The 23,301-nt window shown below is 32.7% G+C and overlaps 4 protein-coding genes across 6 annotated transcripts in view; 1 reads left to right on the top strand and 3 right to left on the bottom strand.

Annotated features, from left to right (window-relative positions):
• Nucleotides 1–235: 235 nt before the first annotated feature.
• Nucleotides 236–7,964, bottom strand: LOC119835440 (ephrin type-B receptor 1-B). Its single transcript, XM_038360257.1, has one exon. It carries the CDS (start codon nucleotides 7,587–7,589, stop codon nucleotides 4,554–4,556), a length of 3,036 nt encoding a protein of 1,011 aa, XP_038216185.1. The 5' UTR covers nucleotides 7,590–7,964; the 3' UTR covers nucleotides 236–4,553.
• Nucleotides 7,965–8,985: 1,021 nt separating this feature from the next.
• On the bottom strand, nucleotides 8,986–10,363 carry LOC119835866 (rhythmically expressed gene 2 protein-like). 2 transcript variants are annotated; one of them, XM_038360922.1, is made up of 2 exons: nucleotides 10,317–10,363; nucleotides 8,986–10,101 (listed from the first exon to the last, which is right to left on the bottom strand). In XM_038360922.1, the coding sequence occupies exon 2, from the start codon at nucleotides 9,930–9,932 to the stop codon at nucleotides 9,201–9,203; it is 732 nt and encodes a 243-aa protein (XP_038216850.1). In that variant the 5' UTR covers nucleotides 9,933–10,101; nucleotides 10,317–10,363; the 3' UTR covers nucleotides 8,986–9,200. The 2 variants fall into 2 exon arrangements, with proteins under 2 accessions (XP_038216850.1, XP_038216851.1); XM_038360923.1 differs by having other exon boundaries at nucleotides 10,261–10,357.
• A 397-nt stretch (nucleotides 10,364–10,760) lies between these two features.
• Nucleotides 10,761–14,625, top strand: LOC119835421 (selenoprotein K-like). The gene is made up of 4 exons (XM_038360210.1): nucleotides 10,761–10,929; nucleotides 12,110–12,185; nucleotides 13,436–13,513; nucleotides 14,133–14,625. Exons 1-4 carry the CDS (start codon nucleotides 10,911–10,913, stop codon nucleotides 14,224–14,226), a joined length of 267 nt encoding a protein of 88 aa, XP_038216138.1. The 5' UTR covers nucleotides 10,761–10,910; the 3' UTR covers nucleotides 14,227–14,625.
• Nucleotides 14,626–15,014: 389 nt separating this feature from the next.
• LOC119835420 (acyl-coenzyme A:6-aminopenicillanic-acid-acyltransferase 40 kDa form) overlaps nucleotides 15,015–23,301 on the bottom strand; it is a 34,569-nt gene continuing 26,282 nt past the window's right edge. For both annotated transcript variants that reach the window (XM_038360209.1, XM_038360208.1), the window contains exons 2-9: nucleotides 22,295–22,377; nucleotides 18,880–19,074; nucleotides 18,237–18,344; nucleotides 17,681–17,782; nucleotides 16,729–16,861; nucleotides 16,184–16,418; nucleotides 15,759–15,952; nucleotides 15,015–15,262 (exon numbers count right to left, since the gene is read on the bottom strand). In XM_038360209.1, the coding sequence (XP_038216137.1) occupies nucleotides 15,156–15,262; nucleotides 15,759–15,952; nucleotides 16,184–16,418; nucleotides 16,729–16,861; nucleotides 17,681–17,782; nucleotides 18,237–18,344; nucleotides 18,880–19,074; nucleotides 22,295–22,377 (1,157 nt within the window). In that variant the 3' untranslated portion in view covers nucleotides 15,015–15,155. The remainder of the gene's footprint in view (nucleotides 15,263–15,758; nucleotides 15,953–16,183; nucleotides 16,419–16,728; nucleotides 16,862–17,680; nucleotides 17,783–18,236; nucleotides 18,345–18,879; nucleotides 19,075–22,294; nucleotides 22,378–23,301) is intronic.

Here is a 23,301-nt window from a genome sequence, read left to right as displayed (position 1 = left end):
CAAGAATATAGCTTTATTTTACAAAATTGCATTAATAGCTAATATTCAAGTCTAACATAATAGTAGGTAATTACTGAGTTAATATTAAGGGCAAACTTGTATTAAAAGTGCCTCCAAAATTATGTTTTAATATTAATTGTAAATTTATGTAATTTATCCTCAGGATATTGTATAAAATTAAGTATATTTATGTAATATGCTGAGGACAAAGGGACGGGTATGAAGCAATACACAATTGAATTATCGATAGTTTATTACATAAATTATAGCCAAGCTTACACTTCCATTGTTCGTACCTAATCCGATAAAAAACAAATTAAACTGCCTAATTTTATACTTTAATTATTTCTGTATACTATACAGGGTAAAAACATCGCCTACGTTCCAACAAAAACATAGCATGAAATAAACACGTGATTAAGTATCCACAAAAATATGTAACAACTTATTTTTCATGCAATTTTATTAGACGATGCTCCCTGCTTTCTACATATAAAAAAATCTTATAAATAAATCTAAGCATCACGCTATGAATTACAATTAATTAGGCTATAATTGGTGTTCTACAGTTAACTATTCCATCGTCGTCAATGATATAAATGATATTACATTTAATTCTACACCAGCGCGCACAAGCAATATTAAAACTAAGTACTCAAGGTACGAGTATGGCTTCAAACCTTACAACACGTAAAGTTTAGGACACAAATATACATAATATTATATCAATAACCGGTAAAATGCGTCACGGTCTCCGACTTATTCAATCGTTCCGTGCATGTAACACTTAACAGGTAAATACTTGACCTAAGGACGCATCCCAGGACATCAAAAATGCAATTAAAATTAATCTCGATGATATAATCGTGATGAGAGATTCATACATAATTAATTGGCGTCCGAACGAACGCTGAAGACCGATTAAATGTTATAAAAACCTGCAAAACCAATTTTACAATTAATGAGTGGATGTTTGCTTGGACAATTATTTTCCTCAAAGCTTGTTGAAGCTGGTTTACCAATTTTTTAGTCTTATAGTCTTAACCTTTGTCTAAAATTTTATATACAGACTTTTTATCTTATTCGAGACTTTAAGATTTCTTTGCTTAGTTGAAATATCTTTACACGTTGAATTTATACAAAATTGCTCCACAAATCTTGATAATTATCAAACTTAGAACAGACAAGTCAGAGCAATGTTAAATATTGTTATCTGGACATTAGTAAATATTATACATACATTTATAAATATGAAGTGAATTATTGTATGTTATTAATGTCTTAAAATTGTCTAAGAGGCGTATTTATTGCTTTAGGCGTTAGAATTACAAGAATTAAACATACAATATTAAATTTTATAACGATTTTCTTATAAATACGAACGAAACAATTTAAAAATCGTGTCTGGTAAATTATTCGAATATTCCTAATAAATACATCGCAAAACGTCGAAAACGCCACTCATATTGAACTGAACACTGTTAAATGATTCGATTCTTATGTCTCGTTAAACGTTTACCGGACCTTAACATAATTTGTAATATATATACATTTACCAATTTATCAAAAATCTTTTATTTTACTCATGATCTAGCTAAAACTGTAAAACAATAGAGGCTGTAAATACAATTTGAAAATTTACTATCAAATACGTATTTTTATTATTGCTTATGAACTATAAGAATGAATTTATTGTGTTATATTGCATGGTGTTTCCACGTTACTGTAAACAATGTGCATTTGAGACTAATAAAATGTACATATATATTAACAAAACTGCAATATACGGTTCTATATTGATCTATGAAAAGTTATTGCACTAAATCTGAGAGAATTCTATTATTACATACGACAGCATTATATGTGTACAAAACAGTGAAAGTAAAGGAATACGTGTATATACCTACTAAGTGTTTGAATCAAACATAACTTCAATCCTGAACTGACTGCAGGCACGGTTAATTTAAGCCAAATGAGAAACCAATGGAAGACATCAAATGTTACATATAAAAACGGAAAGTCACAAAATTTTATTGTTTCTTAGGCCTTCAATTCAAAAGCGACCACATGCAGTGCACAAAAAAACTGTGACGTATTCTCTTCACTTTAGTCAAGAGACAAAGTCTCCATCAAAAACTGTGCTATCTCTCCCGAGAAGTTTTTTGAAAACTTCTGGGCATTGTGAAAGGGCCTGTGTTTCATTCAAACATTTATGTTAAGATAAAAGAAACTGCGACATTTAGTTTGGTGTCTATTAGAACTAATCATATATAAAACCAGAATACTTTAGGGTAAGAAACAGAATAGGATTGGGCTCGAATATTTCAATTTAAGAATACCTTTTTATTTCCAATACGTAATTGACACAAAACAAAGCATTATATAAATCATATTTATTTCTAACTATAAACACTGGTATAAAATAAACCCTTGTCACCATAGTATTAAAGAAGGTATACGCAACCCCGAAAACTGTTGTAACTTAGACATGAAGTTTTAGCAAAAAAAAAACATAAAAAATATAAATCAAATTATAAACTAAATAAAGTAAACTGTGCGTCCCAATTTTAATAATGGTATAAACAAACAGTTATGTAAATTAAAAAAAAAATCATCATTTAATTAACTGATTTACACAAATTGTTCTTGTCAGAGTAATTGTCTCACGCAGCAACTTTAAAATATGAAAAAATCCGACCCGTCCCTCACCGTCATATGATTTTAATGCAATAAAATAAACCTATCTGTAATACTTTGATTATATGAAGATGTTTATGAAAATATTTATATAACTGTATCAAAAACGTTAAATATAAGTGCGTTCAAATCGAAATGTAAGGTAAATTGGTAACTAAACAACAAGGACATGAAAATCGATTTGTTCGCGCATCAACCCACATGCGTTCCGTCTTGCAATTGGTTTATGGTTTAAATAACATCTCTTGTGCGAACTGTATTGATTTCAATTTTAAAGTTGCTTCATGTAAAAAAAATAGTAGAAAATAGCAACTTAACCATTACCTGTCATGACTTAAGAGACCCAATTCAAAATAGTATTTATCAACATTCGCTTCGAGCAAAATAAATATAATCGCATAGCTTTCCTTTTAAGTAGACCTTAACTTAAGGTCCCGCAGCACTCAACGTACAAATTAAAGATTATGATACAAATATCAAAATTCAAAAAGCTTTATAGGCGAAGCTCTTAAAACTATATTGGCAGTACAATGATTTTCAATCTATATCTAATTCTCCTCAATAAAAATGATTACAAATATACCTCAAACATTACATTATATAGATCTAATGCTGTCAAAATAAAAGAATTTACATATTACAGCACACTACACTATTGTCTGTCCCTGTGTTGGATCATTCAGAGATCGAATAAGTTTGTTTCTTTTTTTTTTTTTAACATTTACTATATTTATCTGGCACACATATAAGAAATCATATATTTTTGTACTTTAGTTCGAAATAGAATTGTATTAGCTCTAAAACATCAAACACATGAACATTTCGTATAACATATTGCTTGTTGCTTTTGTTGTGTAAAAAACACAGCCATAAAAACGGGCTTACTATAAAATAATAAAGGTCAAAATTCTAAAGTAATTAACGCTAAAAATTTCAGCCTTATATACAAGCGAATTTAAAAATATGGACATTAAAAGTACAACAAAATAAATGCATTGTTGTGGCAAGTAATAAAGTTAATTAAGTACTTTGAATGATCACAATTTTGTAGGACCATGGGCAGGTGTACAAATATAAATAATAAAGTTAAACTTGTTACAGAACTTCAGGCATTTACCAACTGCCATAAGAATGTACCTCTCAAACTCCATCTATAGATACCGAAATGCACATCTGAGCAGTGAAATTAGCTACCTACATTTAATTTATATTCCACAAATGATTGCCATCGGAATGTCAATAGATGGGATACAATAATATCTTTTCTAAACTTATAATTTTCGTAATTAATATCGAAACATTAGAAAATTTTAAATATATATAAATTATACTGGAAGTATAGATAAAAATCTTAAAACATAAATTTATATAAATAAGATCACAAAATAATATTTCAGTCACAAAATAAGTAACAAAAAACAATGTTTGCTTTTGTTTAAATTTTTTAGAAATATCTTAATTTATACATTTTTTTACCTTTCACAAGATAATATATGGATATAAAATCATCATTTAAATTAATTATGGCAATGTGTTCGTTGTTTTAAAAGACGGCAGCTTTAAAAGGCTTGTTGTTATGATTCTTCCTATTAAGAATAATTTTAGGCCTCTGGTTTGTATAACTTAAATATCCCCCATACAGCTGCTCTAATTGATTAAGTAAAACTGTGATTAGAAATATAAACACCATAATGACATTGAAACACCTCCGTGGATGTCCATATAATATAATATAATCTACCCCCTAGGACAGTTTTTTAGAAAAATATACAAAATGCATTATTTTCATTAATTTAAATCACTGTGTTTGAATCACGTTTCAATACAAAACAACACTGCATTTCCCATTCAGTTATTTAAACAAGGAACCCATAAGGGCCACTGACACGGATCTGTGCGCGCATGCTTTGGACACTATTCATGATTTTCTTTTGATGACCGACCAGGGTCACTCCTAAAGAGGCCAATTGGTGCACTGTGAGGTCAACTACAGCATTCATGTCGGTTATGCCAGCTGCTCTGAACTTCTCAATATATCTTGACATTTTTATACACTCCAACCACTCTTCTACAGAAGAGAATTGAATCAGGTCTGGCGTATCTCCAGCTAAAGGATCCGTTGAACGGTTTTGGGCTATTTTCCGCAGAGTGTCAGGGCATCGTATCAGCTTATCAAGAGTTTTTACAATGCTTGCGAATGTAGGCCGGTGAGTGCGCTCTTTTTGCCAACAATCTAACATAAGCTGATACACAGCTTCTGGACAATCCATGGGTGCAGGGAGACGATAACCCTTCTCTATTGATTTAATCACATCTTGATTACTCCAATTCCAGTAAGGCCTTTCACCAAAGCTCATTACCTCCCAGCAAACGATTCCCATGGACCATACATCACTGGCAGAAGTGAATTTTCTGAAAGCAATAGCTTCAGGGGCTGTCCATCGCACTGGTATTTTGCCACCTCGTGTTGTGTATGCTCCATCAGCTGTGGATTCGATTTCTCGCGATAAACCAAAATCAGCTATTTTACACACTAGCTGTGAATTAACGAGCACGTTGCGAGCAGCAAGGTCGCGATGTATGTAATTCATTTCCGAAAGATACTGCATTCCGGTTGCTATTCCACGTAGCATTCCAACCAATTGAAGTACTCGGAATTTACCATCATTAGCCCGCAAGAACGTATCGAGGGATCCATTTTCCATAAATTCAGTGATAATCATAATAGGATTACATTTTGTAACGACACCTTGCAAAAATATAACATTAGGATGTTCAAATTGGCCCATGATAGATGCTTCGGCCAGAAAGTCTCGTCGAGCCCTTTCAGTGGATCCAGGTTTCAGGGTTTTTATGGCAACATCTATTTCTTGACCACAAGCTGGTAATTTAAGTTTTCCTCTGCATACATCGCCAAATTCACCTCCGCCAATAATAGCTTCAATAGTGATACATGAAGCATCTATTTCACGAGCAAATTCCCTTACTGCTTGGTTTGGATCTTCATAAGTGTGTGGATCAATATATGTTCTGGATCCAGTCCCTGCGAAGAGTGGTGTGGTAGCATTACTGCTTGTCTTAGTTGGCCTATCTGGGCCAGTATAAACTTCTCCATTTCTATAATTGAGTGCATTACAGTCACTTGGTTGTTTTTTATCACATTCATCATCAGCCCGAGATCTCAGGAATAAAACTGTTGCAATAATCGCAACAACAGACAAAACAACAACAGCTACCATAACACCTGCTACCAAGGGTACTTGTGCTCCTTCATCTTCACCAACAAATGTGGGTTCCATTCCGGCCCCAGTTCGGGCATATACAATGCCACTCAATTCTCCCCATCCTCTCTTCATTTTAGCTCGTACTCTTATGCCATATTCAGTATCTCTCTTCAATCCTGCAATAATTACATGTGGCTCTTTTGTAATTTTTACAGTAACATTAGCACTTCTCTCATGATTATCCTTAGGGAAGCATTTCACTTCATAGCTTTCAATAGTATCATCTGGGTCGGTCAAATCAGTTGGTGGAGGATTCCAAGCAAGAGATAATTTGTCATTTTCTACAGTAACAATTCTCAGTTTTGATACAACACTGACAACAGAGGCTTCTGTGACAGCGGTAATTTCAATTTTCTTCGGTGGATCCCCAGTCAATTCAGAAACTCCATTCACAGCAAGTACTTGAAATTTATATTCAGTTACTGGATCTAAACCCATCACTGTGACTCTTGTGTGGTTAAGTCCACTAGAAGATGGCCGGTATTCGACATTAGGTCCACAATTAGTACAATGGACTTCATAAGTTACATCACTACGTCCCCCAGTCTTATGAGGAGGTTGCCATGCTAGAGATATCGAAAATTGATCTGCAAATGTCACAGTTAAATTATCTGGGGCAGAGGGTGGTTGAGTACATGGTACATTCTTAGGATCTTTCTTAGCCCTGAAGAATCCAGGGACACATTTACATTCAACTGAAGCAAATGATGTTGATTCTGAATAGTCAGGACATGGCATGCACGCATCATCTCCTGTGTGAGCTTTGAACTTTCCTGGAGCACACTCGTTGCAGACTTGATTAGCTTGGTCTGGTTCATAGCCACCTTTACATTTACATGAACCACTTGGCAGAGTCCATTTTCCATCTCCTTTGCATAAATATACAGGAGGAGATTCCCCAGGGGCTGTTTCAGCATATTCAACGCAAGTGCCATTGGCTTGTTCGATGACAGTCACTTCTCGACCTGTAGGTGTAGCTGGGAATCTAGCAAAATTTATAGTGACTTCTGGACATGTAATATAGTATACCTTTACAGCTAAGATAGAAATGCATGCACCTTGATCTCTGAATGCTATGTAGACACCTCTCTTTGTGACAGCTATGCTTTTTACCTCTGTGTTGATATCAACTTCTGAATTGGTATTAAACCTCCCTTCACCAGCTGCAATTCTGCCAACTAACTTGTAGCTTTCGGGTTCCCAAGGCGGTTGTTCACGGGTAGCCACGTCAAATTCGTAATATAACAAACTAAATGTTTCCTTACAGCTCAAAGCATTACCAGGGAATAATGAACAATCGCGAATCGTGAATTTGATTTCGATGTAAATGCGATTCGCATTCCTCCTTTCTATAAATGGAGTCCATAACCAATTATTTACGTTATGGTGAGCAACATCACACACTACGTAGGATCGCCAATTTATTTGTTTCTCAAAATTTGTGTAAGATTCCTCGAGCCATCCTGGCGTGCTGGCTTGCGGGCCGTAAGGATATCGAGTCCATCCGAGCGTATTTTCAGTTGTAGTATCAAGAAGCATCACTTGATCGCCCTGTACGCTTATAGCGGCGGTCACAGCGGCCGCCACTGCTACGTAAAACCACATCATCTCGACGGCATAACAATAAAAACACCAAGAACAACACTAATCACGACGAATAAAACCAAAATTCCGAAAGTTCAACTACATAATAATAAATAAGTCACTGTTTTAAGAGTTCTCGGTACTTTGAGTTAACACTTCACTTTGTCGGGGATAAAAGGCGAGACGGCCCCGTCATTTCGCCAAAGCAATGTATTGTATGCGATTACGTTTAAACAACGTCCAGGCAATGTATTGAACACCAAAACTCTTGCCTTATGTCTATATTATGTATTTTCAGTTATTCACACGCGATAACAGCATTATTTTATGTGAGAATTCACAATTTAATTTTCTATTGATCCCGTATCACACAGACGAAAACTCACTTTCTTGACATGGACGCGCAGGAATTTAGAATGTTACCATTTTCAATAAAAATAAATACAAAATTAGATCGCCCCGATGTTACCATGTACATGGCAATCCAATTCGCCCTCGCAAGCTTGTTGTTTATGGTAGTATGCTGATTTTCTGCATTTTGTAAATTTATCAACTATTTAATTGCAGCTTTTTGATGTAATTAAATATTTTCTATTATACCTTATAACAATTACACACATGATAATTGTTTTGTCTAGGTACTAGCTCATGCTAGGTACCTACTACTTATTTACTAAATTTACTATAGTAATATGAAACTGAACAGTTTACGCAAATATTAGAAACTACTGAATCGATTTCAAAAATTCTTTCACCGAACATGTTCCAATACCACGAAGCGAGGCCGGTAGATGCAAAAATATTTTCTCCTTAATTCGTTCCTTTATACTGAGGGATAAAAGCCCTGTTAGCTGTTGGCAACACAGACGTAGACGTATGATATGACGTCATAGTTTATATTCCGTCGTCGTTTCTTTTTTAATTATATGGCATATGAATTAATTTATCTATATCAAAGTTTTCAAAAATAATGGATTTCTTTAGTAGTTGGTACTTTATAGAAATAAATTTCTTGATATAGGTTAGTACTTAATAAAGGATATAATTTACCGACACAAATAATTGGATAAAACTAATATATTTCATTATTATTAGAATTGTAAACAAAAATACTTACTCAAGTAAAGAAATAAGTTCAAAGACATACGGCAACGCTTTACGGTAACACAGTATTAGTTACTTAGTACTGTGATCAGAGTAGGTACCAAATGTCGTAAAAATAATATACATTTATAGCCTACAGGGTTTTCAAGCGGTATTTAGTTCGAGAGAGTTGATGATGTCAACATTTGTTGAAGATATAAAAAATAATTACACTTTTTGATTGAAAATATAAGTATTGAACATAAATATGTAATCTTTGTTATGTAGGTATAAATAAAACCAATATTTTACAACACAGTTTAGGCACATGTATTATATTTTTTTTATTATTTTTATAATCGTCCAATAAAGTTAACGAGTTTAAACAGGTTTTCATATATAATAATGATTATAACAAAACAATGTTAAACTTACAAACTAAAAAACTTAATATGTAGTTATAGCAAATGAAGGACTAACTTGTTGTTAAATGAAATATTGAAACCTCTAAAAAAATCTTATAAGTATGCACTGAATTCAAAAATGTTGATTTCATAAAAACATTTTTTCTGAATGAAATCTCCCTTTCAGCTCAATCAGGTTAAGGCACTGATATTTTGGATTTAATTGTTCTAAAGAACTTTTATTATCTCTTACAAGAATACCATGCCAACCTGCTCCTTTGGCCCCTTCAAAATCCTTTTTGAAATCATCACCAATGTGTAAACATTCATGTGGCAAGACTGGTGCAGAGCTAAGCTTCACAGCTGATTCAAAAATTCTTCTATCTGGCTTGCTATAACCTGCTTCGTATGATGTTAAAACAAACTTGAAGTAAGAATGTACACACATTTTATGCAAAATTTCATGTAGGCGTGGATCAAAATTAGAAATAACACCCAAGGTCACTCCATGTTTTTTTAGGTATCTTAAAAGCTCCAGTGATCCTTTTGCATGGCACCAACATTTTGGAGTCTTGTAATCTTCAATGAGTGCAGTAGCTATTCTATTTATGGCAGCAGTATCTCTTATTTGGTCATTAAATGTAGCATGTACTATTCTTCTCCACCAATTATCCCAGTGTATAGTTTCCCTACCAAAATTAGGATATTCCTGTGAGAAAACTCTATAGCTTTTATAAAATTGATCCTTTATTACATCTTCACTGACTTTATAACCATTTTCACTGGCTACTTTTGAATAGTACTCCCATGGAGTTGTACAAAATTTTAATAATGTGTTTGTAGCATCAAAAGTTATCAATTTAATCTTGTTTGGAAACATGTTGCAGATATTTTTGTAATAAATGAATAAAAAAAATGATAATTAGACCAGAATACAACTATTCGTTCATCTTTTAATCAATATTACTATTGCGACTCCCTCGCAATTCATACCGTAAGCTATAACACGCCTTAATGTTTATTTCTTGTATGTCCTCATATTGCTTTATCTGAAAAAAAAGTATCATCCATTAAAAAAATGTATTAAATAACTTGCTATGTGAATAAATTAAATACTATATATCATTATCCTAGTTATTTTTTATTAAGATCTACCGAACAAAATCTTTAGGTTTTACGAGAATAACGTTTCAAATTTCATGCATAACCTTATTTTTTAGAATTTTGTTTTATTATAAGAGGTCAAAAAAGATATAAACATTACCTAAGCACTACGCAGAACTATCAACTGTCAAGTGTCAAGTGTCAACTGGAAAGTGAAGATTGGGAACGGTCGAAAAAAAAATATATTGAAAATACATTGCGAGGTGAATTAATTAATTATAAATAGGCACAACCCTTTTTCAGAGTGTAGTTATAGGAATCAGATTACGAGATTACTGCAAATAGGTAGTGACCTATTTGCAGTAATCTCGTAATCTGTGCATGAAACGATAAACGGGCGATATACGCACAGAATAAGTAATATATCGACCATAAAACCTACCAACACACAATACCATCCGTGTAATTATTAATCAAACTGCTATGATTCTTGCTTTATAAAACTTGAAGTGAACTTGAGATAGGTGCTTAAGACAACGTCTGTATTTGTTTGATATCTGCTAGTGAAATATGACAGATCTTGTCAAAACATGTTTCCCTGATTTGACATTTATGTTCTAGAGTTTTATTCGGTATTTTCGTACGGAATTGCGATTACGCTTAACGAAACCAAACAATACATACAGAGTAAAATATAATTATAAAAGAATCTTTATCTTTGAAATAGCGAGGGAACGTTAATTACATTTTCAAAATGGTGTATGTGAATAAGGGTAAGCACTGGTTTTTTATTTTGATGTCTTCCATACAATCAGAAATTACTGTATCCAAGGATAAAAGCCACGTCAGTCTATCTGTAGGCGTAATTTTTATTATTATGAAGCAATAGCAATGCGAATTTTTGTTATTGAAGCTCACACGCATATTTATATTTCGATATTTTTTTTTTATTATGCTTCTGTACTGCTGCTATGTTTACATTCAAGCGTTGTCTTGAAAATTTAATATGAGTTTTATTATAATTTTAACTGTTTCGATAACTAAAGGGTTCAGTTATTGTTATTCAACATAATATTATGATGACCTATTTTTATGCGAATGTATCTAGTAGGTTTCACCTAACTGTCATATAGCGAATTGATTGTCGTGATTATATTTTTATAACTACTTTTTTTCTCTGTTTCTCTGCAGTCAGATAAGAATAATGACTGTTAATAATTTGGAAATTAGATAACATCTATATCTGAGCTAGAGAGCCTGGGCGAGGAGAAACAGGCTAATTAAAAGTATATATAAAGAGGAAGTTTGAAATATAGTTTTACACATGGTAAAATTTTGATTCCAAGTACTATTGATTTTGTTTGTTTGAAAAAAAAAAGTTTTTTTTGTTCTTTACAATAATTCATTAATTATTTAAGAAATTTAAGATTTCAAGTCACATTTTAAAAAGGAAATTTTGTTAATTTATTTTTACCTATGCTCAACTAGTTTGCAAATTAAAGGGTCTTATGTTTAGGCCACACTGTTTTACTCAGAAAAAATGAAATGTGCGATTTTGATATCTTTTGCTGGTGCATATGAGTTTTTATGTATTGCATTAAGGGTTGTATTATTTAGTCATTCTAGATGCATTGCAAAGACAATTCTTACTAGCTGTTCACCCTCGCTTTGCCTGTGGTTTATATGTCTATATCTCTCAATGAAGTTGCAGCTTTCTAATAGTGAAACAATTTTAAAAATTGGTGCCTTTGTTAATTGCATTATTAATTATATTAGTGTAGATAAATTAACATCCAGCACTTGCGATTGTTTAGGTGTGATAAAGTGCTTATATGTACTGAAAATACATCCTTGATATTTTAGAATATTTATTGCCAACATAAATTTATTATATTTTCTTTCATTTAAAATTGTATGTTGATTTTGCTAATATATTTTAACACTTATTTTCAGATGGTACAGTGGTGCAAAAAGCTCCATTTACATCATTCAAGTGGTTTTGGGGTATAGTGTACTTCTTTTATTATCTGTGAGTAGTTTTTGGTCATGTTTATCTATTATTAAAAATTAAAGGCTTTATAATACTTCATAAAATATATAAGATAGTAACATTACTCATGTTAATTTTATTGTGAATAATTAATATTGTGAGTATATAATTGTAAAACAATCTCAATTTTATTATTAACTATCTGTTGCCCGCATCTTCGTCCGCACAGTTCTAATAAATTTTCATGTATAAACGTTAATTCCCTATTTTATCCCCTTGGGGGTAGAATTTATCAAAATCCTTTCTTAGCAGTGCCTATGTCATTACATCTATATTTATGCCAAATTTCAGTCCGATCTGTTCAGTGGCATAGGTTGTGTTGTCATTGTTAGATCACTATATCAGTCAGTCAACAAGTCAATCAGTCTCCTTTGAGTTTTATGTATATAGATAAAATTATAGTATAGAAGTAACGAAAACTGCCACTTTTGGAAGAAAAGTTGAAAACACAAACATATGCAGTAGATAATAATTCAAAAATATTCCAAAATAGGGATAGTGTAGCGAAATACTATGTTATAAATGTATCAGTGCATATGTAGTTAAAGTATGGTGAGTTAGAAAATCTACACTTATAATAAGGGAAGATTGGAATAAGAGCTGAAGAGTTTGTTTGAGCATGCTGTCTCAGGAACTGTTAATACAATTTGAAAGATTTTCCATTGACCATTTATGGGTGAAGATTGTTGCTCATATAACAGAATGCATTACGTGGATGAAATCAAACCTCTATTCCCTATATGTTTTAATGGATAGATTAATCAGATACATATTTATAAAAATTAAGTGCAGTATCGCTACTTTGTATATTAATGGACGAAACTATGTGCGTGTCTCAAGTATAGGTGACTAGCTGCACTCCGCGGTTTCACCCGCGTAAGTCTGTATCCCGTAGGAATATCGGGATTAAAAGTTGCCTTTATGTTATTCCAGTTGTCCAGCTATCTACTTACCAAATTTCATTGCAATCAGTTCAGTAGTATTTGCATTAAAGAGTAACAAATATACACATACACATATATCCATCCTCACCAACTTTCGCATTTATGATATTAGTAGGACAATATAATAACTTCATGAGTTAATCTCATTAGGATCACCAGGAATGCAAGTTAGACAATTTAGTTGCTTCTATAATTAAAGTGTGTTAATGATGGTATCATATCAAAATTAATACTATATTGGTTCATTAAGGAACATTGTATTGTTATTACCATTTTTCCTTACAGATTTCAGACACTGATCAACCCAAACTTTAATAAGCACGGTGATAAATATGTGACTGATTATCGTCCACCAGGCAGTGGGTAAGTGTCTCTAATATTTTTGTTGTCATCATCATCATCAGCACATAGTCATATGTCGTCGAACTTTTGATTCTTGGACATGCTGATTTCGTCACAATGTTTTCATTCTCCGTTTTTGATCCGTGCTGATATTATCCACATGCGTAAAACTCTAACCCCCGACTTATAGATTTTAAGTCCAAAGTCCTTAACATTTAGCCACCCCTGCTTTTATGTTGTGGTGTTGCACTTTAATTTAGATAGCATTTTAATTTAAAAATAAAAATATTAAATGAAATACAATAATTAAAGTAAATAAATGTAAAACAAAAACCTTAAATACAAGTATTCATTAGAGTGAAAATTTCACTTAATAGTCTAAGGCATCCTGGTCGCCTGCAATTATCATAGTTTCAAGAAAACCCATATAAAAATCCATTGAATTGTTTCTTAATGCATGATGTAATGATTGACAAATTATAACATAATTCTGAACTGCTTTTCTGTCTGAAAAATAAAACAAATACAAAAAAAATTTGATACACAGTAGAAAGTCCCATATATCTATCGGATTTTCTCGAGTTTTGTTAATCTTTAAATTGAAATTAATAAATATTAAATATGGCTCGTAATATTTCAGACCTCCAAAACCACCATCAAGGAAGTTCGGAGGTTTCGGCCCCTCTTCGTCAGGCCCAGCCCCTCCACCAATGGGAGGGTGTGGATGTGGCTAATTTGTGTAAAGCAAAATTTAGAGTACAATAAGTAACATTAAATAATGATTTTCCTGCAACAATCCATTAATGCCTAATTAATTAAACTAAAAACAAAATTTTAACTATTTTTTTATGTTTAAATTTCTTTTGTGATAAGATAACTTGTAATTTAATGCAGTGTTCTCTTAGTGAGTTAAAATTTTTAGGCGTTTAGTTGTATATCATTTACTGAAATATTATACTCTTATAAATTTAATATTTTTACCATACATGTATTTGTGTGGTACATTCCTATATTATATTTAGATGTCTCATAAAACTAAAATGATGGGATGTTAAAAAAATCTAGTTATTTAGTAAAGTTTAATATTAATCTATTAATTATATGTCACAATATATAGATCTGTAAGTCTTTATTGTCTGATGTTTTATTATATTATATCTTCCAGCAATCCTAAATTATTACAATACTCATTTCATTAATGCTTTGATAGAACGAATTCAATTGAGAAAAGAAATAGTAAACATATGAAAGATACAAAACTAACGAATATTTTATAATGGCTGTGTTCATATTACTTTGAAGAAAAATGAAACCCAAAATAAATGCAAATACTTTATTTATCACACATTTGATTATAATAATTATTTGGATTATAATAAATATTCGCGAATAATGTTTGAGGGATATAAGTAAGATTTATGTGATTTTATATGTGGAATATTTAAAATCACATCAAAAACAGATGGATTACAAAATGTTTATGGAATGACCACATTTATTTTTTCTATTCAAATCTGTTTTCTGATCACCTTTTTAGTGTTTATTTTGTATAACATTAAAATATTATAATCTTCCTCAAATATTGCCACAAACTGAATACAAAAAACGAATAATTAAGGCACACTTCTAGCAAACTAACTAGTATAACATTTGATTAATTAATCTATTTTCCTATATTAGTGAATCGTATCGGTAGAATTGCGACTGGTTCAGATGCATTAGGTTTGTTGATGTAAATGTTCCATGTCTTCTCCTTGAGATCGAATACGCCTGAAATTTAAAAAAAGTTTAAATGTTAGTATTAATTAGATGTTTACTAGGATCGAGATATATGAAGACAGTTTTTAACTGTCTTTGAATAATGAGATATTAATATAATTGTAATATTATCTAGCAATCAAAAAATGAGATTTAACACGTTCATTGTCGAATGTCGAACAAAAATGTCACCGATGTATCTCTAGACCATAGATAATCAATAGTTTAGAATTTACACACGTTTTCTAATAATACTCTTTGACTATGGTGTAAACCACTCCTATTTCATATGTAACATCAGAGGGAGATCGCATACGAAATTTAAGGCGAACACTCATTAATTTATGCTATATGAAAACATAATAAAATGATTGTATCATATTCTTATATTTTACATAAATTTTAACCAAACCGTAGCAGCTGTTTGGCAAAAAAGGGGTCGAATCCCGCCTCATGATTAAATTTTTTCTAGAGAATGAACAATGTTGTTTTGCAAGATTTCGCTCACCAGCTGCGATAGTTTTAATGATGGAGTCATCCTTCTCCTGGAACACTTGGAAGTCTTGTCTCGTCGTATCGGACAAAATGTCTTGAAGGTCGTCGCGGGTCTTTGGTGTGGGATGTTTGAAAATGGCTTCTAGGCGAGCGTTGCTGCTGTCTATGATTGGGCCATCTACTTCTTTTAATTGGAGGCGTAAGTACCTGGTGAAGTTTCGGAGTGTAAAGTATAATTTAAGCATTATTGTTTGTTAAAGAACTTAATCACAATAGCATTGTATAAATCTGTAGTATGTGAAATTCTAGGACATAGTGAAATTCTGTTATAATAGACTTTCTAATAACTCAGGAACATACAGAACAATATCTCAGTGATAAAGATGGCCATTGAATACACAGGAAGAAATGGCTTTAGCTTGTATAAGTGCTACTCACTTGTTAGTATGAATCAGTACATCGTTTTCAAATTTTTTGATATTTAGCAGAGACTTGTTGGATGTTAGATCTGGGGCCATCTCGACGTTGTACAAGCTTCGTTCCCCATTTTCGTCAGTCCATATCATGTTGACGGAGCAACCGTTGCCGGCTCCAAGTCCTTCATCGGTCAGGATCTTTGTCGCATCTTCTAAGTTCTTTGCGCTCAGCAAAGCTCGCGTGATGAATGTCCTTGCTGAAATTAAACCATAATTCTATATGCCATTACAATAGGTATATCTAAATATTAATAAGTGAAGCAAAAACTTTGAGCGAGGGGTATAACGAAAACTGGACGTACGGAGAACTTTGAACAAAAATGTGCAAATTTTTAATTAAAAAACAAAAGTAATTATGAGTGGTATTATACTTGTTTACTTTAGGTAATAGACGGTCACTGATAGGCAGTCAACATTCACATTAAAATATTCTTGATAGAAGTGCTAAGTTTAAAATTTTGTTTTATTATAAATGGATGTAGATTGTTTTCGTTTAAGGACACTTACGAGTATTTCCAGGTTTCAATATCATAGGGCTAAGAGTGTTAATGGAGAAGACCAGCCCATTTTCATTATATCCCATTGTGTAACCTGGCATGTGGCCGGCGTAGCATAACGATGCGAATCTCTCTTCAACGGCCTGTTAAATCGTTTATTAATCATTACAATATTTAAGTGTTGCTATGAAGAAGCTCTTATGTTCCTTGAATATTATGTTGCTCTCGAATGGAAAGATGGACCGCCTTCTATGGAATTTGTCACACGTTTATACCTGGTTTAGTGTGTATTTTTTTTTTTTTTTTTTTTTTTATGTCACAGTCGGCAATGGAGCTGGTGAGACGCCTGATAGTAAGCGCTACCACCGCCCATGAACATTTGTAGAGGCTTAAAGTCGATTACAGACCTTACACCTCTACAAATGGATTGCCGACTTTAAATTGGGAAGGGATTAAGGAAGGATTGGCGAGAGGAATAAAGGAAAGGACTGGGAAGGGGAAGGAAAAGGACACGGGCCTCCGGCTCCCCCACTCACCGAACGAAACACAGCAGAATGCTATTTCACGCCGGTCTTCTGTGGGGGTGTGGTACTTCCCCGGTGCGAGCTGACCCAATTCGTGCCGAAGCGTGCTCGACTACCACATATGAAAATAGTGTAGATTATTTTAAGTGCAATCAGATGTATCTGACAACAGCATACATGATTTTCTCATCGGAAGGGTAATTTTGTTTGCTGTTCATCGTTAGGCTCAGTACTAATTCCAGTTTGGGAAAGGGAAAGCGCTAGAGGAACTCTATAGTTCTGTCTCAGTAACACCTCTGTGCTGTTCCAAACTAAATTATGTGAATACTTTCCGAAGACTATCAAATATAATCTGTATTGGTTGTAAGGTAATGCGGTAAACGAGCTAAGAATATAGAATAGGGCATTTTAGAGCACGATATAATATTCAAAACTTACGCCATGATCTCTATCTTCTTGGGTCGGGATAATATGAGCTGACATTATGTAGAAGTGATTTAGGGTTTCGCTGAAAGCATCTTCGGTATGTGCTAATACAGCCTGCAAAATAAAATAATATTAGCTGTACATATTCAGTTCATAGTTTAATTCCATTCAGTCCAGTGGTGATGATGGGGATGGAAAAACAATAATTTATAACTAACTTTCCGTCCATAGCTTCGCCCGATTTGTCAAAGGTAAAAATAGACAGTCACAGGGATTTCCCCCCAAGGTTGCCATCCTGATAAAACCTATCAACGCCCCCGAGTACTTTTTGTGTCTCTTACCTTAGGCGTTCAGCGTCCACAAGGGAGCGTTATCGCCCACTTCGAGAATGAATGGCATAAATTATCAAAACTTGCTAATTTCGTAAAAATATCTAACAAGAATTCGATTCTACTGTACATATTGTAATCTGGGAGAAGTGTAAATCTGTCTACTCTTGTCTGTGTTGTCTTGTCATTTCTGTGAGCGTTTAAATATTTGACTGACTGTTAGGATAAAAAATATTTACTTCGTTGGGGGTCTGTATTCCAAGGGAGCTGCAGCCACCTGTATCATTTCTTGGGATGTGGTTGTCATTGATTGTTCCAATGATATCATCTAATTGCAGGAGGAACAGCTGAAAAGAAATTGTTCAATTTGAGTGTCGTTCAATCCTTGACTCAATATTGAAACCAATTATTAGTTCATACTGACGTTGGTGTCTATTGTACACGGCTTACAGATGAAGTAACAACGTACACTTCTTTCAAACAAACTAACAATGACTTGAAATTCCGTGTAAGATAGTTTTCTAAAATTCAGGTATTGTCTGTTGACAAGGGAGATCTTATACACACTCGGTATGATAAATATTGGTTTCTTAAAATTCGCTTAACTCTCTTTTTCCAATTGCTTAATATGTATTTGCGCTTTTCGCAATTGTATGCACTATGCAGTGATATCTATTTAATAGATCCTACGTAAGAGTGCGAAACATGATGTACTCTATTTTTTGCTTTTCTTTCGAAATTATCAAACAATACACCCAAATAATAAACACCTATCTACATCTCTATAGTTTTACAAATATACAATTATCTACGATATTATATTGCTCAAATTGTCTTGATATAACTAGGAAAATTGAAATCAATGCGTTTTTTGAAACATACCTGATAGAACGGTACTTTAGCACCATCAGCGACACCCTGCATTTCTTTCACATAGTAAGGATACCGCTCCTTCATATTGGCCAGTGTTTTCTCATACGCCTCCTTCCCCGGCTCCGTTTTGTATTCCTTCTCGAAGTCTCTGAGATTTGCGTAAGTAGCAATGAACTCCTTGATGAGTGATGAAAATGTTCTCCCCTGAAAAATTTATTTTTTAAGTGTATGAAGTACTAGCTGCGCCCCGCGGTTTCACCCGCGTAAGTGTTATTACAGTGTCCAGCTATCTACGTACCAAATTTCATTGCAATCGGTTCAGAAGTTTTTGCTTGAAAGATTAACAAACATACACATACATCCATCTTCATAAACTTTCGCAATTATAATATTAGTAGGATAGTTATATTGTTATAGGTAGATACATTATAATTAATTTAACAATAAACTAACCCGCCTTCAAAATGTCAGAATTAGAACAAATTTAATGGGACCACATGGGAGGCACCAGATTTAATTTAAAAAAGAATCATAAATTTTTTACCTCTTCCTTAATTGCAAGCTGGTTGATTGGGATTTGGTTCACCCAGTAAAAAGTTATGAGGTAAGGAACACAAAAAAATACAGTCGAGTTAATAACCTCCTTTTTTGAAGTCGGTTAAATATATTTGCTCCGGGCGAAAAGACAATCTAGATATAGGTACCTATGTACCAAAAAAATTAAATGAATGTCTGCTTCTTAGTAGTATTTAGGTACTTGATAACTTACTTAGGATATGCGAAGAACAAAATTCTAAGCGAAACATACATATAAATTAAGTATCTGAATATACATACGTGAACGGGTATCTAAGTGATTATTTTAATTATTCATATACAAAAGTACATACGAATTTCAGCCTACCTACGTATGAGGCTAGTCTGTTATTTAATTATAAAACTTGTCAAAAGTAAAACATATAATTTATTCAAGATTCATATTTTTTATAGTTTGTTTGAACGCGCTAATCTCAGGAACCACTGGACCGATTTTAACCTTAACCCTTAGATGTCTACGTGTTACAGGCAATACTAAAACGTATATTCCCACATATATATTATAATGTACTTAAAGTTTTTAAAATACAGCGTGTGGTATTTTAAATATTCAGAAAAAAGGTCAATTATTCTATCAAACCAGTTTTTACAAAGCTATTTGCATTTTGTTTTTTTTATCTAACATATTCTACTATAATTTCTTTCTAGTAGCGTATGGTAAACGTCTAAAGAGTATATAACGAGGAGACGGTACGTAATCGAAGAAAAGAGACATCTATACATACATATTCTATGTACCTCATCCGAAAAACTTACCGATGGAGTTTTCTAACTTCTTTCCATCAACCAACGTGCCTATAAACATTTCACGAAGTACATTCCCTTTTGATTACCACAGATTTATAAGGATACCTCCAGCAAAGAGGAAAATGTGTTGTTCTTAATTTTGCCATTTGTTTGGCTTCAAGGCTTTTCTGATTACACACACTTTAACATGGTAAAAAACGATAAGATAAGTATATAATGAATGTGAACGAAGTGCTTCACAAAAGAATGGTAATTGTTTAGGTTTGAATCCCATCGTGAGCATAAATGCGTGATTTACATCAATTTAAAATATTTAGGACTGATCCATTGATCGGTTAAGGTCAGATCTAAGTGGTTAGTAAATCTATTGAACTATGCTACTATGGCAAGCACATTACTAGCTATCTCCAAAAGATTCCAGATATGTCTGAACAAATTTATGATGAACTTTTTGGTATGATACGATTTCCAATGAAGAACTGAATCATTAGCACTGGAAAACTATGCGAAATCATTTACGAATCCTCCTATTTTTTAAGTCGATTAAAAATAATACAAAATAAAAAGACAAAGGTTTTATGTAATTAAATACAACAGTATTTGACCATTATATAGTGTCATTTGTTTAAAAGCAAATAAAAATATATAATTACCTACTATTTTGGTACTTTAATACATAACACTTCCATGTTTAGATTTTTTCTTCCATTATCTATTGAAATTAGCAAAAAGTTAATTTACGTAATTCGTTAGAATGAAACCATATTTCCGTGAACTTATTGTTTACACTTTTTTATAATTACTTGTATCATATCTTCAGGGGGAGGACGAGTAATAAATCTAAATGAATATAAGAAATTATGATATAATATGATAATCATTGCATTGTTTTGTAAGATGGTAATCTGTTAGTGTTTTCTGAATAAACTATTAAGATATTTTTATTTAATTACTGCTTCTTATTCATTTACGAATGTTGTATTCACATAATACATTTTAAGAAAGAAGTGCTTAATTATATTAATTAATACCTAATTATATTTCGTTGTTTCGTATAATTGCTGTTAGTCTTCCATGCTACAGTTTGTATTTTATTGATATTTATTAACTCAATACAAGACTATTTAATGAATGAGAACACGCTATTTGGTATACCTACCTTAACCTTTCGTAACAGAAATCATAAAAGGAAGTTTAGGAACAAAGAGAATTATCTCTTTCTAGTTTCACATTTATATTGATCAAATGAGGATTTATTTATTGACTACACTCTCCTTATATTTAAATTTGTTTTTTATAGCCCAATTGAAAATATTGATACATTAATTGTTGCGAATATTAAATTAGGGACATTCGCTTTCAAAGGTATGTGAACCAAATTTTTGGGCAAGTTAGATCATAATTAAATTCTCTATACCTTATTGGTATACTTGAAGGCTTTCTGAGTTTCTGGTTTGCATCGATAATTTAGGATTAAAGAGGGTTAGGATGTATGGTGAGGTGAAAGCACTAGGCTAGGCTAGGCTGATATAGCTCCTTTAAAATGACTTCAAAATTACACAATGACGTAAAATACACCCTACTAATATAATATCATCTTTGGACCTTTGTATTATTTTTTTTTTTCAATTTTCAAAATCAAAACACGTATACATAACTTATTTTGAATGTCCAAAGTTCTTATGCAATGAAATTAATGTTCTTTGAATTGCACAAGAACTTGTTTTTATTTGTATTAGAGCGGGCATCCGGGCTGGTTGTTCGCTTGATGGTAAGCGATCACCACCGACCATGAACATCGGTAGTGTTAGGGCCTCTGCGAATGTATTATCCTCTTTTAGGGAATATGGGACAAGGAAAGGGTAGATTGATTGATTAACGACAGGAATAAAGGAAGGGACGACTTCCCACTCACCGTACGAAAGACATTGTTAATATTTCATACTTAAAACTGAAAAACAGCACATATAATTGAAAAATTACGAAAATTTCTGCGACTTTAAACCTAGCGCGTTTACCAGTAAATCTGTATGAGCTTATAGTATTACAGTTAGAAGTAACAGCAAAATAAATGGCTCACCACATCATAACCAACTTCATAGTGAGACCCTCTTAGATGGATCACGGGCACTGCCCGACGGCGTCCCACGATTTCACATGTACCTGAAATTAAATATTAATTTAATATAAATATAAATAAAACATATGATCAGCTATATATGCTTAGTGATTTATTTTATTCATTAGCCCAGCACATGTTTGTAGTTCAATCGAAACAAGCTGCACGCCCCGGCGCCGTCCGGATATTTGTAATTAAAATAATAAAAACTATCCTATCTTTTAAATTAGATCAAACTGCACATGGTGTGCAGATTTGATTAAAATCGGTATAGTAGGTTAGGAGTCCATGGCGAACCAACAATAAATAAACACGTTATTTATATTTATAAAGATTATGAAGATGGAACATTTGTATGTTTGTAATGATTTCACACAAAAAGCTATTGGACCGATTTCAAGATGCCTTCACCATCAGAAAGCTCCATGTTCACTGAGTGACAAAGTCGGGGCGAATAGCTAGTTTATATATGATATTATGATATTATAATAAGATATTATTGAAGTAAATGCGAAATTTCTTTAATTTTATTAGAAATCTGAATCAAACCCATAATATTATAAACAACCAAATTAAATTTGTTCAAGGGATCTGCATATAAGGGGGTTGGAAGAGTGGGTACTTTGTTTTCATACTTTTCCACCTCAGGCCTTGCTTTCATTTTGCGTTATCGCGCTACCGCACCCCCTTCATATTTACATTGTCTTTAAACTTCTCGAATATTCTATACTTAAACGAATCTGACGTTTGATTGCGCGTGAAGGGGGCGTGGAAGCCTTTACGGCGCTGGCTGGCTGGCTTCCTTGTGAGTGCTATACAAATGTAATAAAAGGGCTTAACAGCCCTATATAAACTACTACTGACATATATAAAGAAAAAAAAACATATACTAAACCGGTTTTAATGAAACATACACTGATTCTTAAGTTGGAGATCAAACAAAACTAAAAAGAAATAATTTAGTTTTT

Source organism: Zerene cesonia, chromosome Z (genome assembly GCF_012273895.1).
Source record: "Zerene cesonia ecotype Mississippi chromosome Z, Zerene_cesonia_1.1, whole genome shotgun sequence".
NCBI lineage: Eukaryota > Metazoa > Arthropoda > Insecta > Lepidoptera > Pieridae > Zerene > Zerene cesonia.
The sequence above is the reverse complement of the archived record's forward strand: the minus strand, read 5'-3'. Positions and strand labels throughout refer to the sequence as shown.

Excerpts from the sequence above, each read along its gene's own strand:
- LOC119835440 (XM_038360257.1), bottom strand. The coding sequence starts at position 7,589 with ATGATGTGGTTTTACGTAGCAGTGGCGGCCGCTGTGACCGCCGCTATA.
- LOC119835866 (XM_038360922.1), bottom strand. The coding sequence starts at position 9,932 with ATGTTTCCAAACAAGATTAAATTGATAACTTTTGATGCTACAAACACA.
- LOC119835421 (XM_038360210.1), top strand. Across the intron at positions 12,186-13,435 it reads GTGTACTTCTTTTATTATCT|ATTTCAGACACTGATCAACC; the intron begins GTGAGTAGTTTT and ends TTTTCCTTACAG. Across the intron at positions 13,514-14,132 it reads TATCGTCCACCAGGCAGTGG|ACCTCCAAAACCACCATCAA; the intron begins GTAAGTGTCTCT and ends GTAATATTTCAG.